The 15,148-nt window shown below is 39.9% G+C and overlaps 2 protein-coding genes across 3 annotated transcripts in view; one reads left to right on the plus strand and one right to left on the minus strand.

Moving 5' to 3' along the window:
- Positions 1–15,148, plus strand: part of NAF1 (nuclear assembly factor 1 ribonucleoprotein) — a 1,472,570-nt gene that overhangs the window by 402,653 nt on the left and 1,054,769 nt on the right. The gene's annotated exons all lie outside the window — the stretch shown is intronic.
- The window catches only part of LOC122794083 (LARGE xylosyl- and glucuronyltransferase 2-like), a gene marked incomplete at its 3' end in the record, with an annotated part of 516,130 nt that overhangs the window by 138,774 nt on the left and 362,208 nt on the right, over positions 1–15,148 (minus strand). Inside the window, 1 exon segment of the mRNA XM_044062221.1 lies at positions 6,265–6,388. Within this exon segment, the coding sequence (XP_043918156.1) occupies positions 6,265–6,388 (124 nt within the window).

Consider the following 15,148-nt stretch of genomic DNA (forward strand, 5'->3'; position numbering starts at 1 on the left):
ACACTTACAATCATATTAAAACATTTTGTCAAAAACAGTGGTAACAAAACTATAACAGTGGTTCACAAATGTAGACAATTGTGGGTTCAAGACAAAAACTGAGGACAGGTGGTTACAATGCAAAGAATTTAATGTTTAAGCAGCTGCAAATAGACTACCTTGTTTACAAAAATGTAAATGTGCCTTAAAAGTTTTACCAACATACCTTGTTTACATTATGTATAACAAACATAGCATTGCTGTAGTAAATATGTAGTATCTTGAGTGGAATACTAGAATTTACGAATTATTAGGCGTTATTGCATTTGCTTACTTACAGTATCTGGTTATATATGATATGGTTGCCTGTAGGGAGCAGACTAGGCTATGAGGGGTGGGAGCAGGCGCATTCCCAGGAGGATGTTAGATGTTTAAAAGCTGGGAGGTTAGTAGTGGTGCGGATGGAGGGGGGAAGGGAGTTCCATAGGTGTGCCAGGGCAAAGGAAAGCAGGTTTTTCCCTGGAGAGTGAAGAGGTTTGTACAGTTCTATCATATTTTGGTTATTAGATCTTAGGAGTCTTTGTGGCATGTGTATTTTAAAGGTGGAGCTGAGTGAGGGACAGAGGGATGGATGGAAAATGAGTTTGTGAGCAAAGGTGAGCTGAGTAAAGGAGAGATAGTTAGGAAGCTCAAGCCAGTTTAGTTTGTGGAGAGATACACAGTGGTGGGTAGATGCTTTGTGACTAGTGGCAAATTTGGCAATTTTATTATAACAGAAGGACAGTTTTGTTTTGAGGGATGATTGTAGGTTTGTTAGAAGAGGAGCGCCGTATAGAAGGGAAGGCATGAGGAATGTTGTAGCAAGAGTGAGCTTAGTAGATATAGTGAGGAATAGATTTTGTCGATATAGCATGCCAAGTTTGTAGTGGGTTTTTTATGTTTAGTTGTAGATGGCTATTGAATTTAAGCTGGTCATCTATCTGGACCCCTAGCAGTTTGGTTTCAGATACTAGTTCAAGAGGTGTGTTGTTTTGGCTGATGATAAAGAGTAGATTTCTATCAATGGTTGCGTTTCTTGAGGGAGGAAATACCATAAGTTTGGTTTTTGATGCATTGAGTGCTAGATGATTGTTTTCCATCCACTGTTCTGTGGTAGAGAAGGCATCTTGAGTTACTTTTAAGAGAGTGGGAATGGATGTGGCTGTGCAGATAATTGTAGAATCATCTGCATATTGAATAAGTTTGGCATGGGGAATTGAGTGGAAGAAGTCATTTATGAATATATTGAAGAGGAGAGGACCCAAGATGGAACCTTGGGGGACACCAGTGGGTGTGTTCTGGAAGGAGGAGATGGCTGTTTTCCATTTGACAGCTTTTTGCCTATGGGAGAGATAGCTGGTGAACCAATTGAGAGAGGCAGGGGATAGGTTTAGGTTAGATAGTTTAGTTAGGAGAAGGCTGTGAGATATAGTATCGAAGGCTTTAGAGAGGTCGAGAAGGAGGGTCGATACAATGGAGCCAGAATCTCGGGCTGTATTTACTGTTTCCAGGAAGGAAAGGAGGGCAGTCATGGTGCTGTGGCCGGGTCTGAAACTGTGTTGTGTGGAAGTTAGTAAGTTATTATCTAGGAGATAGGGAAGGAGTTGGAGATGGGTACATTTTTCTAAGAGTTTTGATATAGGAGAAAGGATGGCTATGGGACGGAAGTTAGTGATATTGTTATTATTGCCTCCTTTATGCAAGGGTATGATGAAAGCTCTTTTCCAGAGTGTGGGAACAAGACCTTCTTGGATAGAGCGATTGATTAGGATGCTGATGGGGAAAGCAATGCCTTCGGCAGCTATGTTGAGGAAGGATGAGGGTATGTTATCAGGTGCATTAGTACATGGTTTTAGCTTTTGCAAGACTTTTTTTATGGTAGAGGTAGGGATGGGTTTTAGGGAGAAAGGTGGGAGTTGAGAGGTAGGAGATGAAGGGGGAGGTAGGAGGAGAGATGCAGGTATAGAGGGTGAGGAGTTATTGGAGAAGGATGTGGTTAGTTTAGAGATAGAGCCTAAGAAGAAAGAGTTGAATTGGGTGGCAGATTGATATCTGGAGCATTTGGGTCTGGGCTTGGGTTTTCTGCTGAGCCAGGTTTTAGGAGGTTATTGATGCCTTTCCAGAATTTTTGAGGATTGGTTTTATGGTTGTTTTGGAGTATGGAGTAGTAGTTTTGTCGATCTGTTGTGATAAGCTTTTTAACTTTGTTGCGAAGAGTTTTTAACTTTGTTGCGAAGAGTTTTGAATTCATTAAGGGTGGAGGTAGTTTTGTTTCTTTGGTAACGTGCCCAGGTTTTGTCTCCAAGTCGCATGGCAGTTAGTGTGTTTTTTGTTAGCCAGGGGGCGGTGTTGTTTGTATTCTTTTGTTTTTTACGGGGGCGAAACTATCCAGTAGATTTAGGAAAGTTGTATTGAAGTATGCAACAGCATTATCCAGGGGTAGAGTTTTTAGTGGGTTCCAATTTATTGATTTTAGGGAGTCTGAGAAGGTCGCTGGGTTGAAGTTTTTTAGGTTGTGAGTGCTGATGTATTTATGTGTTGCTTGTAGTGGACATGGAAGACGTTTAGTGAAGATGGGAAGATGGTCACTAGGGAGTCAGGAAGAGTTCCACTGTCAGTGTAATAGTGGGGATGAGAGACAAATATCCAATCTAGGGTACTGCCACTGGAGAAATCTTTAGAGGGCCTGGTAGTCAGGTTGATGAGCTGAGAGTATTTATAAAGGTTAATGTTTAGGGGGTGTGTGGGGGAATAAATGGAAGACCAATTAATATTTGTGTCACCCATGATAATAGTTTCATTGCTGATATTGATAGAAAGCCAAGATAGGATATCTTCCAGTACTGAGACATTGTCACCTATCAAAAGCTCCAAGACACAACAAAATGTTAGCCAAGTTACACTCAGAGCTTGATACCCTACAGTGGCATAATTACCTGTGTAACTCTGACCCCTCCACTGTTACTACTTCTCTGACCAACCTACTCCTAAAACTCCAAGACAAGCACTTCCCTAAGTCACTAGGCTCATTAAGCCATCTAACAACACATGAAGTACCAGAGAGATCAAATATCTCTATAAACTTAAGGACAATGCCTGGAAGCTTTGGAAACAGTCACCTTTAACGGACTCTTGACAATAGTTCATAATTCCAAGAAACCTAGCTAAAAAGCCACCAAAAGACACAAAGTAACCTTGAAAATGTCCATCTAAAACTAAAATACAGCCAGAAAAATAATGGAAACTTACGAGAAGCATTAATGGGCCACTCCCATCAGAAAGATGCCATCAAAACCACTTTAAGACATGCCACTCAAATAGACTTTCTAAAAGAATTCACCTCTCTTCTCTGCCCTCCACTTAACACCGAATTCTGTTGCACATAACTTTTTAATGAATCCCAATCAAATAACCCGCCATTCTACAACCATCCTTACGAATGAAATACTATGGGAACTGGACAAAATTCCTACTGACCCACCTCCAGGCATAGACTTTCTCTAGCTCTGGTTCATTTGTACATGAAAAGGCCACTTACCCACCTCCAGGCATAGACAGTCTCTAGCCCTGGTTCATTTGTACATGAAAAGACCACTGACCCACCTCCAGGCATAGATGGCCTCGAGCCCTGGTTCATTTGTATATGAAAATACCATATTGTACACCCCCTTAAACACTCATAGGACTTTGCATCACTCAATGTCAGGTTGACACAATGGAAAACTGCCAGAATCACACCAATTCCCTAATCACCAAGCCCACTCAAAGCTAGCAATGTCAGGCTCATTACCATCTTTCCTGCCTTAGGCAAAATACTTGAGAAATGAATCTACAACTAAATAGCATACTACCTGGAGTAATACATAATCCTGTCACAAAGCCAACACAGTTTCTGGTCAGCCTGGAGAACAAGGACTACCCTACATATCATAACAATGACATTCTTCAAAAAGGACAAGGTCTTTTTGAAAGGAACCATCTTCCCTGACCTGGTCAAAACATTTGACACAGTTGACTACTCCCTTCTCCTGGACTTTCTGCTTGAACCCTGTATTAGCCCTTAAGCAGTAGATTAGTTCACAGACATTTTCAAGTGCAGATTGGATTCACTCTCTCACCCACAGCCCCAACCACCAAAGGAGTTCCACAAAGAAAAGTGCATTCACCCACTCTTTTCTCCCTCTTTATTAAACTAACACTCAACCCCCGGCCCCAGCCTACTCATTATTCTATACTCTGATAATATGGTCATCTACATACCTACCCTCTCTCTCTACAGTAAGACCTCTCCACCCTTAGCCCATTGGCTTGACAATCCCACACTGATCTTGAAAGTTACAAAAACCATAGCCATGTTATTTGGAACTCCACAAAAGCACAACAATGTCCCAGGTGACTGAGCTATTTCCCACAACACAGGGCGATTATTACAAACAATCCACTCCTACAAATGTCCTGGAATTTGGCTAGACCCAGCACTTGATCATTACCACCACATTCAATCACCACATAAAGACTACTACTCTGGGGAAGGAAAATCTGCTTTCTATCCCTCACAGCCACCATACGGAAAGGATTACCATTTCATCAGCTTGAATATGCCCAACCCATATTTGCATCTGCCTTCAATAAAAACCTTAGCACTCTTTAAACTACAGTTAACAACATCTGTAGATTCATTAACCATTCACCCAAATGAGATTACCACTGAATCACCTTAAAAAAATCCAGTGGCTACCCAAACCACAAATGACAGCGCATCACTAGGTTCACTGGTCTTTACACTCTAAAATTTTGCAAGCAGACACTATGAAAGACCATCTCTTCCCTGTAGTTTAACATCTGTATCAGCATTTACTTCACCACAAACTAACAAGACCAGCACCAACCATGCATTCTCTGTTCACATTCCAATAATCTGGGTGTCTATTCATAACCAAATAACATCCAAAACCTCCTTTAAACATTCAGATAAGAATGAAGAATCCACGTTTAAACAAGCGCACTGCAACGTCCAAGTCTCTTGCTTCCTGAATCTTAACCTTCCTCAACCACTAACCATCTGATTTTACCTCCTGCTCCTTCCTTTCTGTGTATCTCAACCTCACTGCTGTCTTTCTGCATCTCAATCTGTCTCTCAGCCACAATGTGGCATAATCTGTGCCCAACAAACGTCCCACATCTTACGAGTAAAATGTACACTCATGACTCCTGTGCTTTACTTAACTGTCTCTTAAATGTTACTCCAGTTTTTACCAATTACTTTTGACTTGTTACTAATTTATCTTTTATTACTTCAATTGTATGAACTAATTTAATTGTTTATTTGCACTACTTTTATGTCCATGGACCTGGGCTGAACCAAAAACATGGTCAACAGAAATCAGTGTTCTACCTTGTTTACCAAATAAACAAATAAAATTGGAACATAAGTAACTAAAACTGTTCTTACTGGTGAGTTAAATTTGCGGCAGTACAGTGAACACTTTCAAATTCCTGAAAGGTATAAAAAATGTTGTAGTTCAAAGTGATGCAAAAAATGTTCACGTTATAGAAACAGTGGCAGAAGAACAGGCTGACACCTGGCTTGCTGAAGTGGTGGGTCCCCAAATTAACATTTTTTATGTAGTCTCAAGGATACCAGTAACATACATCGCTGGAAGTGGCAAACAGAGCTGGTACTCTGCAGAGAAAACTGGTTTCAGGTACAGAGTACTAAACAGAGTAGAATGCACCTGTGTCCTTAAATACCTCTATGCCTAATCAAGACATCCAGTCCTCCTGCTGTGATACTTAGATCATACCAATCACACATACATCCATGGCTCAGTTCAGTGATTAGGGGGGTGGGGTAGAGTGTGCTACAGTTCATTACTGTAGGATAAATAACATGCTGTATAATGAGGTGCTTTCCATCCTTCAACAACAATCGCAACAGCATATACAATTATTTTACCTGACACTTTTCCAACTTGCATTTCACATAAGAATAAATGCAATTAAAACAAATTACATGTACATTTATTTTTAAACAAATCTTTCCTAAATATACTAGTTCCATCTGTCAGATCTTGGTTTCCCATCAGAGATAAAACAATTTCTGCCATCAGCCCCACAATAGGAAAAAAGCACTCCCCACCAGCCAAAAATGCTCAGGTTTGATTCTGAATCTGTATTTCCATCATTACACTTCCTAATAAACCAAGTCAAATAAAAACTTCCAGATATGGAAAATGAAACCATCACCTTTAAGTTATCTGCATCGTAGAAGCTGATTTGGACAGATGGCACAATCCAGGACTGAAAGAGGGTACTCAACACTAAGCGGGCTACGGCATCTGTGATTAAATGGAAATGAAGTGGGTTCTTTCTGCAATAAAAGAATGAAGACAGTAACTACACAGTAAAAAAAATCTGCCCATGCTTAAGGAATAATTTCTGTTGTAACAACATATATTAGCATCATATTTTCAGAGTAGGAAAACCATTATCCTGAACTATGTCATATGAATAAAGTAATACACAGCAACAAATAAAAAGTGTTAAAATAAGATGAAATTAGAAAGGAAAATACACCACCATAAAGGCTGCACAGAAGGATGAAGCAGCTTTCAGTGAGTATTTTCTCAGTTTCCTTTTCTCACAGCACTTTATATTGGGAAGTTCTACACCCACAAAAAATGTGAATAAAAGTATTACTTTAAAACAGGATGAAACCATTATTAGAAGAGACTGTCAACTTAAAAAAAAACACAAAACAAAGTATTGTTTACTATTCTGTACACTACTGTGTTAGTCTGCTGATCCTAATTATTTTCTTAAACAGACAATTTAGTCAAATTAACTAATGCTGATGTGACGCCCCCGACCCCATGTAAAGTGTGTTGATGACAACAATGACCCTTGCTTTCAGTATACTTCCTGTCTGAATGTAGCACCCTCCTACTCGTTTTCAAATCATTTGGTACAGGTAAGTCTTAAATTCCAAGATGGAGTGCAAGCCCCAGAACAGGGAGAATGAACAAGTAAAAACAGGGACTTGTATATATGCATACTAAGTCAGAGATCAAGGTGACTTAAATTATTCCTTTTTCCTCCAAGGTATGGTAATTTCAGAGTTCATATATGTAAGTACCAGGGGAGTTGTGGGCTGCAAAAAAAATAAAATAAAGGCGAATAACATGTCAATTCCTTGTCACGTGCTAACGTTGTCCTTTAGGTTTGCTATTTTTTTAGTAATTCCAAGACTTGCAATTACAAGTCACAGAATTATGACAAAAAACCTACAACACGCAGGCAGTTCAATCTGAAAGTAATAAAAGTTGCACATAACATTATAGTACTGTGAAACCCTCTATAACACTGCACTTGGAGTCCAATCAATTCAACCAGTACTAGTGCAGCTCTCATTTCCTTTATGGACACAGTAAATAGGGCTCGTGATGCTGGCTTCACCATCTCCTCACTCTTCCTTGACCTTGCCAAAGCTTTTAATATGGTATCCCATCTCCTTCTGCTCACCAAACTATCCAAATTAGGTACCTCACCCCAACCCTAAACTGGTTCTCAAACTAACTCACTGATAGGCAACAATCCACCAAATGCCAAAAATCCTATTCACCCTTCCTCAACACAACTAGAGGAGTACCCCGCGGATCCACACTGGGCCCCCTTCTATTTAGCACATTCATTAACAACTTCCATACCACTCTTACTCAAGGCACTACAAGCCATTATGCAGATGATTCTACAATCATCTGCACGGCCAAATCTATTTCTGAGTTATAACTACTAACTCAAGATGCCTTTACATCAACTGAAATTTGGATAGCAAATAACCATCTCGCTCTTAACCCCAATAAAACTAAACTCCTAATATTCTCCTCCCAAAAAAAACTGCTCCCTTAACAAGAATGATTTCTCTGTCCACCCCCAAAATACTACTACTATAGAAGTTGTTTCAAGTACCAAACTGTTAGGTAGATGAAAACCTAACATTTGACCTCCATATCTACAGCAATATCAAAAAAAAAAAAAAAAAAAAACACATCAAAAACTGGGTATCCTGTAGAGCCACAGCGATTTCCTTAACCTCACTGCAAAAAAGGCTCTAGCCTCATCCTTTCTGCTACAATCTCTATTATATGGTGCCCCTATCCCTACCTATATCCAGTCCTCCCTGAAAACCAAACTTGACTCATGTTACAATAAGGTCGCTAAATTTGCAACAAATGCAAAGTTTTCAGCACACCAATATTCATCACTATGTCAACTAAACTGGCTGGAACTTCCACACTATTTCACATACCTAAGTTAAGTACTGCACATAAAATTATATATAAACCATCAACCTGCCCTTCTCTTTCCTCCTTATTGTCTTTGTATCATCCAAACAGACCTCTTAGCTCTGAAAACAAAATACTGCTCATAGTAGAAAAAACAAATCTCTCATTGATCAAATGTTCTTTTCTTTTACTGCCTCTAAACTATGTAATGCCATCCCATCTTCAATCACCTCCATCAGCAATCCTCCTCTCTTTAAGAAGTCCATCAGACAACAGCTCTCCTCTCTCTGGCTAACCACATGTGCCAAATAACTCTCTCTCTAAAACCAAACCCCTTTGCTATAACCCATACTTTATTCCATTTTTACATTTGTACATCTCTCCATTCTCTCACTTCCATAACTACATGAGATCATACTCTGCCTTGATAAATGTCTACTGCTCATGCCCACAAATCTCTAGCAGTTAATAATCACAAAAACTGATATCCAATTTGTATAAATCTTTAGCAGTTAGTAAACACAAAACTGATTTTTATACTTGCATAAAGTCCATCAACACTGTTAATAACATTACACAATGTAGATGTGTATTATATATGGAAATAATCTGTACTGTTGTGCTCACACTATGTCCATGCATTGTGACTGTGATACGCCATATTGTCTGCTATTTCTTATAGGTTCATAGGTTCATACTAGGCTATCTGCCCTAGGGCATTTATAAGCCTAGCCAGAGTGTTAGCTTTCGCCACCCATTTTAAATTAATTTTGCTATGCCCTTTTTTGAGGTTAGTATACTGTGCCTCTGTCTAACAGTGACACAGAAGTGATACCCGGGGTAAACCTATGATCTCCCATCCACTCATCAAGATTCCTCTTGAAGAGAGTCAATGAGGGACTCTGCCTAACCTGGACTGGGACTTTATTCCACAGTGAAGGGAGCCTCTGGGTTATGAATCTGTCCCTCCAGCATGTTCTATTTATTTCAGTGCTGAGGTTCAAGTCTCTCGAGTGCGTAGCTCGATGGGATTTGGATTTTCTGAGGTGCAGCATGTCCATTAATTTTGAGTTGGACATAGCTTTATACGTCAGGCACAGATTGCCTCTCAGCAGGTGGTATGCCACTGAGTAGAGCTGGAGTTTCTTTAACCGGGCAGCATATGGCATCTGTTTGAGCCCTTTGATCCTCTTGGTGAGGTACTTTTGGGATCTTTCCAGTTGCTGCAGGTGTCTGGTCAGGTACATCCCAAAAGGGGCATTGTACTCAATTACGGGCCTGATGAGGGATGAGTAAAGAGGCACAATGACCTCCCCTGATCTAGATGTGAATCCCTTCATGATTAGGTGGGCTATATAAAATGTTTTCTAACCACTTTGGCCACATGGTTGTCAAATGAGAGATTGCTATCAACTTGGGTCCCCAGGTCCCTAATTACTTCTTCTGTACTTAATGGATTACCACCTATGTGGTAATTTGTGGGCACTTTGTTTTTGCCAAAGGGGATGACTATACACTTTTTGGTGTTTAGCTTGAGGCCATGGCTCTGGCACCAGTTGTCTGTTTCTATGAGGCCCTTTTGGAGGATGCTTGTGTCGGCTGGAGTGTTGATTATGGAGCCCAGTTTGCAGTCATCTGCAAACTTGGTCAGCCACAGTCCTTCCGTGTTGGCCTGTACCTCCGAGAAATATATACTGAACAAGAGAGGTCCCAGGACTGAGCCTTGTGGGATGCCACTTGTAACTGGTTTGGAGTCTGACATGGCTCCAGCAATTCTAACCATGTGGGTTCTGTCCTTGAGCCAGTTTGCAACCCATCTAGTGACATAGGGGTTTATATTTAAGCTGGTGAGCTTATCTATAATGCCCGAGTAGGGTATTGTATTGAAGGCTTTTGCGAGGTCCAGGTAGGCTGTGTGGACCACCTTCCCCTCGTCAATGGCCTTGGTGACTGTTTCAAAGAAATCAACCAGGTTTAAGAGGCAGGATCTGCCCTTAACAAAGCCGAACTGGGTAGGATCCAGTGTCTGTAGGTCCCCAATATCTTTATCTATGAGGTCCATGATGATCCTTTCCATAGCTTTGCAGACCAAGCTAGTCAGGCTTTTGGGGAGATAGTTTCCAGGATCCGTTTTGGCACCACCTTTGTGGAGAGGGACCACTGTTGCTGTACGCCACTCTTTGGGTACATATCCTGTAGTAAGGCTGAGATTGAACAGTAGTTTTATGTTTGGGTTTAGCTCTTCTTGGAGTTCATGTAGGGCGCAGCCCGGGACACTGTCTGGTCCCATTGATGCTGTGTTTTTTGCTTTGGAGAGGGTATGTATTTGTACTGTTAATTGTATGTGGAGCTTTTCTCCTGGGCCTCCACTGAAAATGGGCTCACCTAGGCCCAGCGGACCTTCCTAGTAAACAAATGCAATAAATAAATAAATAAACAACGCTAATGATGGGGTTATGCTATTGTAGGGTTGCTGAGAAGAAATGCACATGCTTTAATTACCATCATTCAACATGTTTAAACTGTAAAACTGTAGCTAAATAAAAATAAACACAAATGTTTGCAGTTTCTCAGTCATTTATTCATTTATTTTTGTATTACTCATTTACATACCTTTCAACCTCTTACAGCAAGAAATCTGGACAAAGCCATAAGGGAAAAATGGGTCAATTTTTAAATATTGCTCTTACAAACTTAGAAAGTTGATAGAATAACAGGTTTTGCGCATTAGCACAAATTTTCTGAAGGGTATGAAGTCTGAAATTCAAATATCTGTCATTATTTTCTAACTTTAATCTTTAATGATTCAGCACTAAATTGCCAGAAAAGCACAAGTTTATGAGAAATGGACCAAAAATATGAGGCAAAATCTGGACATTCTGTGGAAATCTGTACAGATGAGTGGTAATAATTTATACTTCTATGCCTTTATTTTCTTATACTGAAAAATAATAGAAATGTGCTGTTAGCATATCAAGTTGAGAAAGAAATGTACACTGATGTGAGCATTCAGTTCTTAAAGAATTTGTCAACAGTCACTTGTCACTCGCCTGACCTCTACTGATGCAACTTCCTCATTGCATAGTCAGGGATACTTTGTACTTGAATTCTGACCGTACACATCTCGACTTCCTTGAAATCTCAGACTCTACGAAATGTCACACAGCTTTACATATGTCTGGTGTACTGGGGGAGATGGGTTGGTTGACTACCATTATTTCTGTTGTCTTTAGTGATATTATCAGTAGTGTCAAACATGGTAGATGTTGGTTATCTGAGAACATTTGCAGCAATATCCTTGTTGGTCACATGCTCATATATGGGCAATCATTACCAAGGGAAATCCACTATAGAATGTTATCTTGTTCAAACTTCTACAATACTTTTTGACCGAGATGATACCTTCTCAGTAAATCCTGTAGATCGCTTGTCATCCTCAGGATCAATTGATGGTTACATGAAAGCTGGATCTAGCCCTTTAAGGCAGTACATTCTGTGCAGATTGACAGGATAGCATCTCTCACTCTTCTACCTAGACGATGACGTTATTTCAAAATAAGCAATGCTATTGATGTCATAACACTTCAAGTATCATCTGTGAACATTCTTTTTCTCATTTCTCTACAGTAGTCTTGCTTGAGCACAGACAATATGAATTAGGTGGTTGTAGTTTTGTAGCTGTGTTGTTTAGCAGAAGTAAAACTTTGATTCTGTCATCATGGCTAACAAGCTCTTTAGCTGGTGGGTTGGCAGGACATCTAACAGTACGATGGCCTTTTGATCTTGCTTTATTTTACACAGATGGACTCCTACAACTGGAATAAATCTGTGAAACCAGTTTGCAAAAATGCAAACATACATCCAGAACACTGTCAAGTTAACATAGGATCATGGGATCATAGGAAGTTACTAGGCTAATGGCCCTAGGGCTCTTACAAGCCTAGCCAAGTTCTACCCTTATTTCCATGATCAGCACCTTATGCCCATGTCCAAGGGGGACACAGGTGGAACCCCCTGGGTGAATTTACAGCTACCCATCCAATTATCTAGACTGTGTTCGAAGTGGGCCACGGAGGTGCTCTGTGTCTGACATGAAGTGGGAGTCTGTCCCTCTAGCAAGTTCTATTAATGTCACACACCAAGTTAAGGTTTTTAGAACAAGTAACCTGTGTACCATTTGACTTGTGGATATGCAGCATTTCCAATAAAGCAGGGTCAGAGACTGCCTTGTATGCAAGGCAGAGATCGCCTCTAAGTAGTCTGTATGAAACAGAATAAAATGAAAGTGATTTCAGATGACCCACATAGGACAGATGTTGAAGACCTTACATTTTCCTTGTGAGGAACCTTTGTGGTTTCTCAAATTGCTGCAGATGCTTGGAAAGGTACATACCAAAAGGGGCATTGTACCCAATTACTTACCTGATGAGGGAAGAGTACAGGGAGGTTGCAACTTTTTTCTAGAGGCAACACCCTTGCTTATGAGATGAGCAATATAGAATATCCTTCTTACTACTGCAGACACATGGTGATCAAAGGTAAGACTGCTGTCAACCTGTGTGCCCAGGTCTCTCACCAGCAAGTGTGTACTTAGGGTGTTATTGATGTGGTAGTTAGCAGGAACATCGCTCTTACTAAAAGGGATGATAATACAATTTTTTTGCATTGAGTTAAAGGCCGTGACTTTGGCACCAATCATTTAAGACCCTCTTGTAGGATGTTTACATCATTTGGAGATTCTATGACCGCTCCCAGTTTGCAGTCATCAGCGGATTCCCCTATTTTGACTATATGTGTTTTATCAGTGAGACAGTTAGAGACCCATCTAACAACAAAAGGGTTGATACCTAGCTGGGTGAGTTTGTCAATTATGCTCGCGTGGGGGATACTGTCATGATGAAGAAATCTAGAGATCTGGATTCCCTGATCAGCAGGGGGGTTCCATTTATGACAGCTAGATTTGTTAGCAGAAAATAAAATGGCTTGTCCTTTGTTTAAAGCACCCTGACCGGTGCACATCATGCTTGGCTGTGAAGTGTTGTGTCAGGCAACATTCGGAAACACAGCACATTTTATCACACTTTTACACTTGTCATATGTATAACACCATCTTCTAGTAACTTTTTCCGTTCACTTGAATAGAAGTCCACATCCACCTTGAAAATTGAAAGGATCTCTCTAGACACAAGAACTTGGCTTGTATCAAGTCTTCTCCTAAACATATCTAACCAACTCTTACAGGATTTGAAAGTAAAGTTCTGAGCATTTATCTGGTGGCCATATGGTCATAGTTTTTTGCCTAGATTTTCAGAATTGGGCAAGAGATACGGAATTACTGTGAATGAGTTTGTTGTACAAAACTATTGGTAAAGTTATAAAAACAAAAACTTCAGGTTCTCCATAGACGGCATGCATGATCTTTGTGTTCCTGTCTACAACTTCTCAGAGAGGCACTTTATAGGATCATAGGCAAGTACTAGACAGTCTGTAGACCATTACAAGCCTAGCCAAAAAACCCTATTCAAAAGTCACCTTTAGCTTCAAGGAGGGCAAGACAGACCGGGGAGAATTTGAGGTTGCCCATCCAATTCTTTAGGTTGACTGAAAGGTGACAAGGGTACTACTCTGTTTGACATGTTGTGAACGTTTGTTCCAGAACTGAGAAATACATTGGCATGATAGATTCATATCCCAATGTCTTATCTGCTGATGAAGTTTTAGCTCCTTTAATCAAGTATTTGAGGTACTACTAAGTAAAATAATGTTGGGATTATTCATGGCTCGAAAGGCTAGGCAAAGATCTCCATGAGGGAGTCTATAAGAGACTGACTACAGACAAAAGGCTAACAGGTTCAACTCAAAGTCATAAAGACAATATTATGGTTTCATGACAGAAAGAAAAAATATTACTGTAATCAAGTTATATCATGAACCAAAATATAAGTGGTTTGGGGAAGCTGAAGCTTCTGCAAGAAGCAAACAGAACCGGTTCGGCCTTTTTTGAACACGGATGAAAAAGCAACCTGACCACTAAATAGCTAATCAAAGCAAATCTACATAATTATATGATACCTAACAGGGTGAGGCACAAAGTAAATGAGAGAGAGAGAGAGAGACTGGGTTTTTTCCTGTTTGCAGGCAACTTGTCAGCTGGTTTTGACAAGCTGTAGTGCATTGTGGCGATCTTTTTAGACTCCGGGTGGCTGCTGATGCTGTTATTGGACAGCCCTCTAGTGTGGTCTTTGAGGCACAACAACAGGTGGACTAGTGCAAACAAAACATGTTAACAGGCACTTGAGCAGAAATTGTGTGGACAAACACACATCAATTTACCTCTATGGAGGGAATAATACTAAAGAAAAACACTCCCCATTTTAAACTATGATAATTTCTGGACTTTTCATTTTTATTTCATTTAATTTTGTATAACAGAAGGATGCAGTGATCTTAAAAGGACATTTTAAGGCCTGTGGCTGGTTCAGAGCCAACTATAGCAATACAAAATTAAAAAAAGAATTAATGCACAGTACATAAATAGTGAAGAATTTAGCAAATTATAATGCATAATGTTATCCATGACTTGTAATGTCCCACGTCTAGTAAAGGGAAAAAAATAACTTTTCAAACATACATCTGTGGTACAGCATGAATATTTACATTTCTACACATTTATATTTTATAAACCATATATACATACAAATAGGTAGGGTAAAATGAAATAAAAAGTTATAGAAAAAAGTGAGGTGAGGGATGGTTGAAGGTTATTTAAAAGGGAAACTGCTTCATATTAGTTTTCACAAAGACTGCAGTTAAAAGTGATGGAGTAAAACAGAAAGGGAAAGATT

Source organism: Protopterus annectens, chromosome 2.part1, assembly GCF_019279795.1.
Source record: "Protopterus annectens isolate FY-2018-M chromosome 2.part1, PAN1.0, whole genome shotgun sequence".
In the NCBI taxonomy this organism is placed as follows: Eukaryota; Metazoa; Chordata; order Ceratodontiformes; family Protopteridae; genus Protopterus; species Protopterus annectens.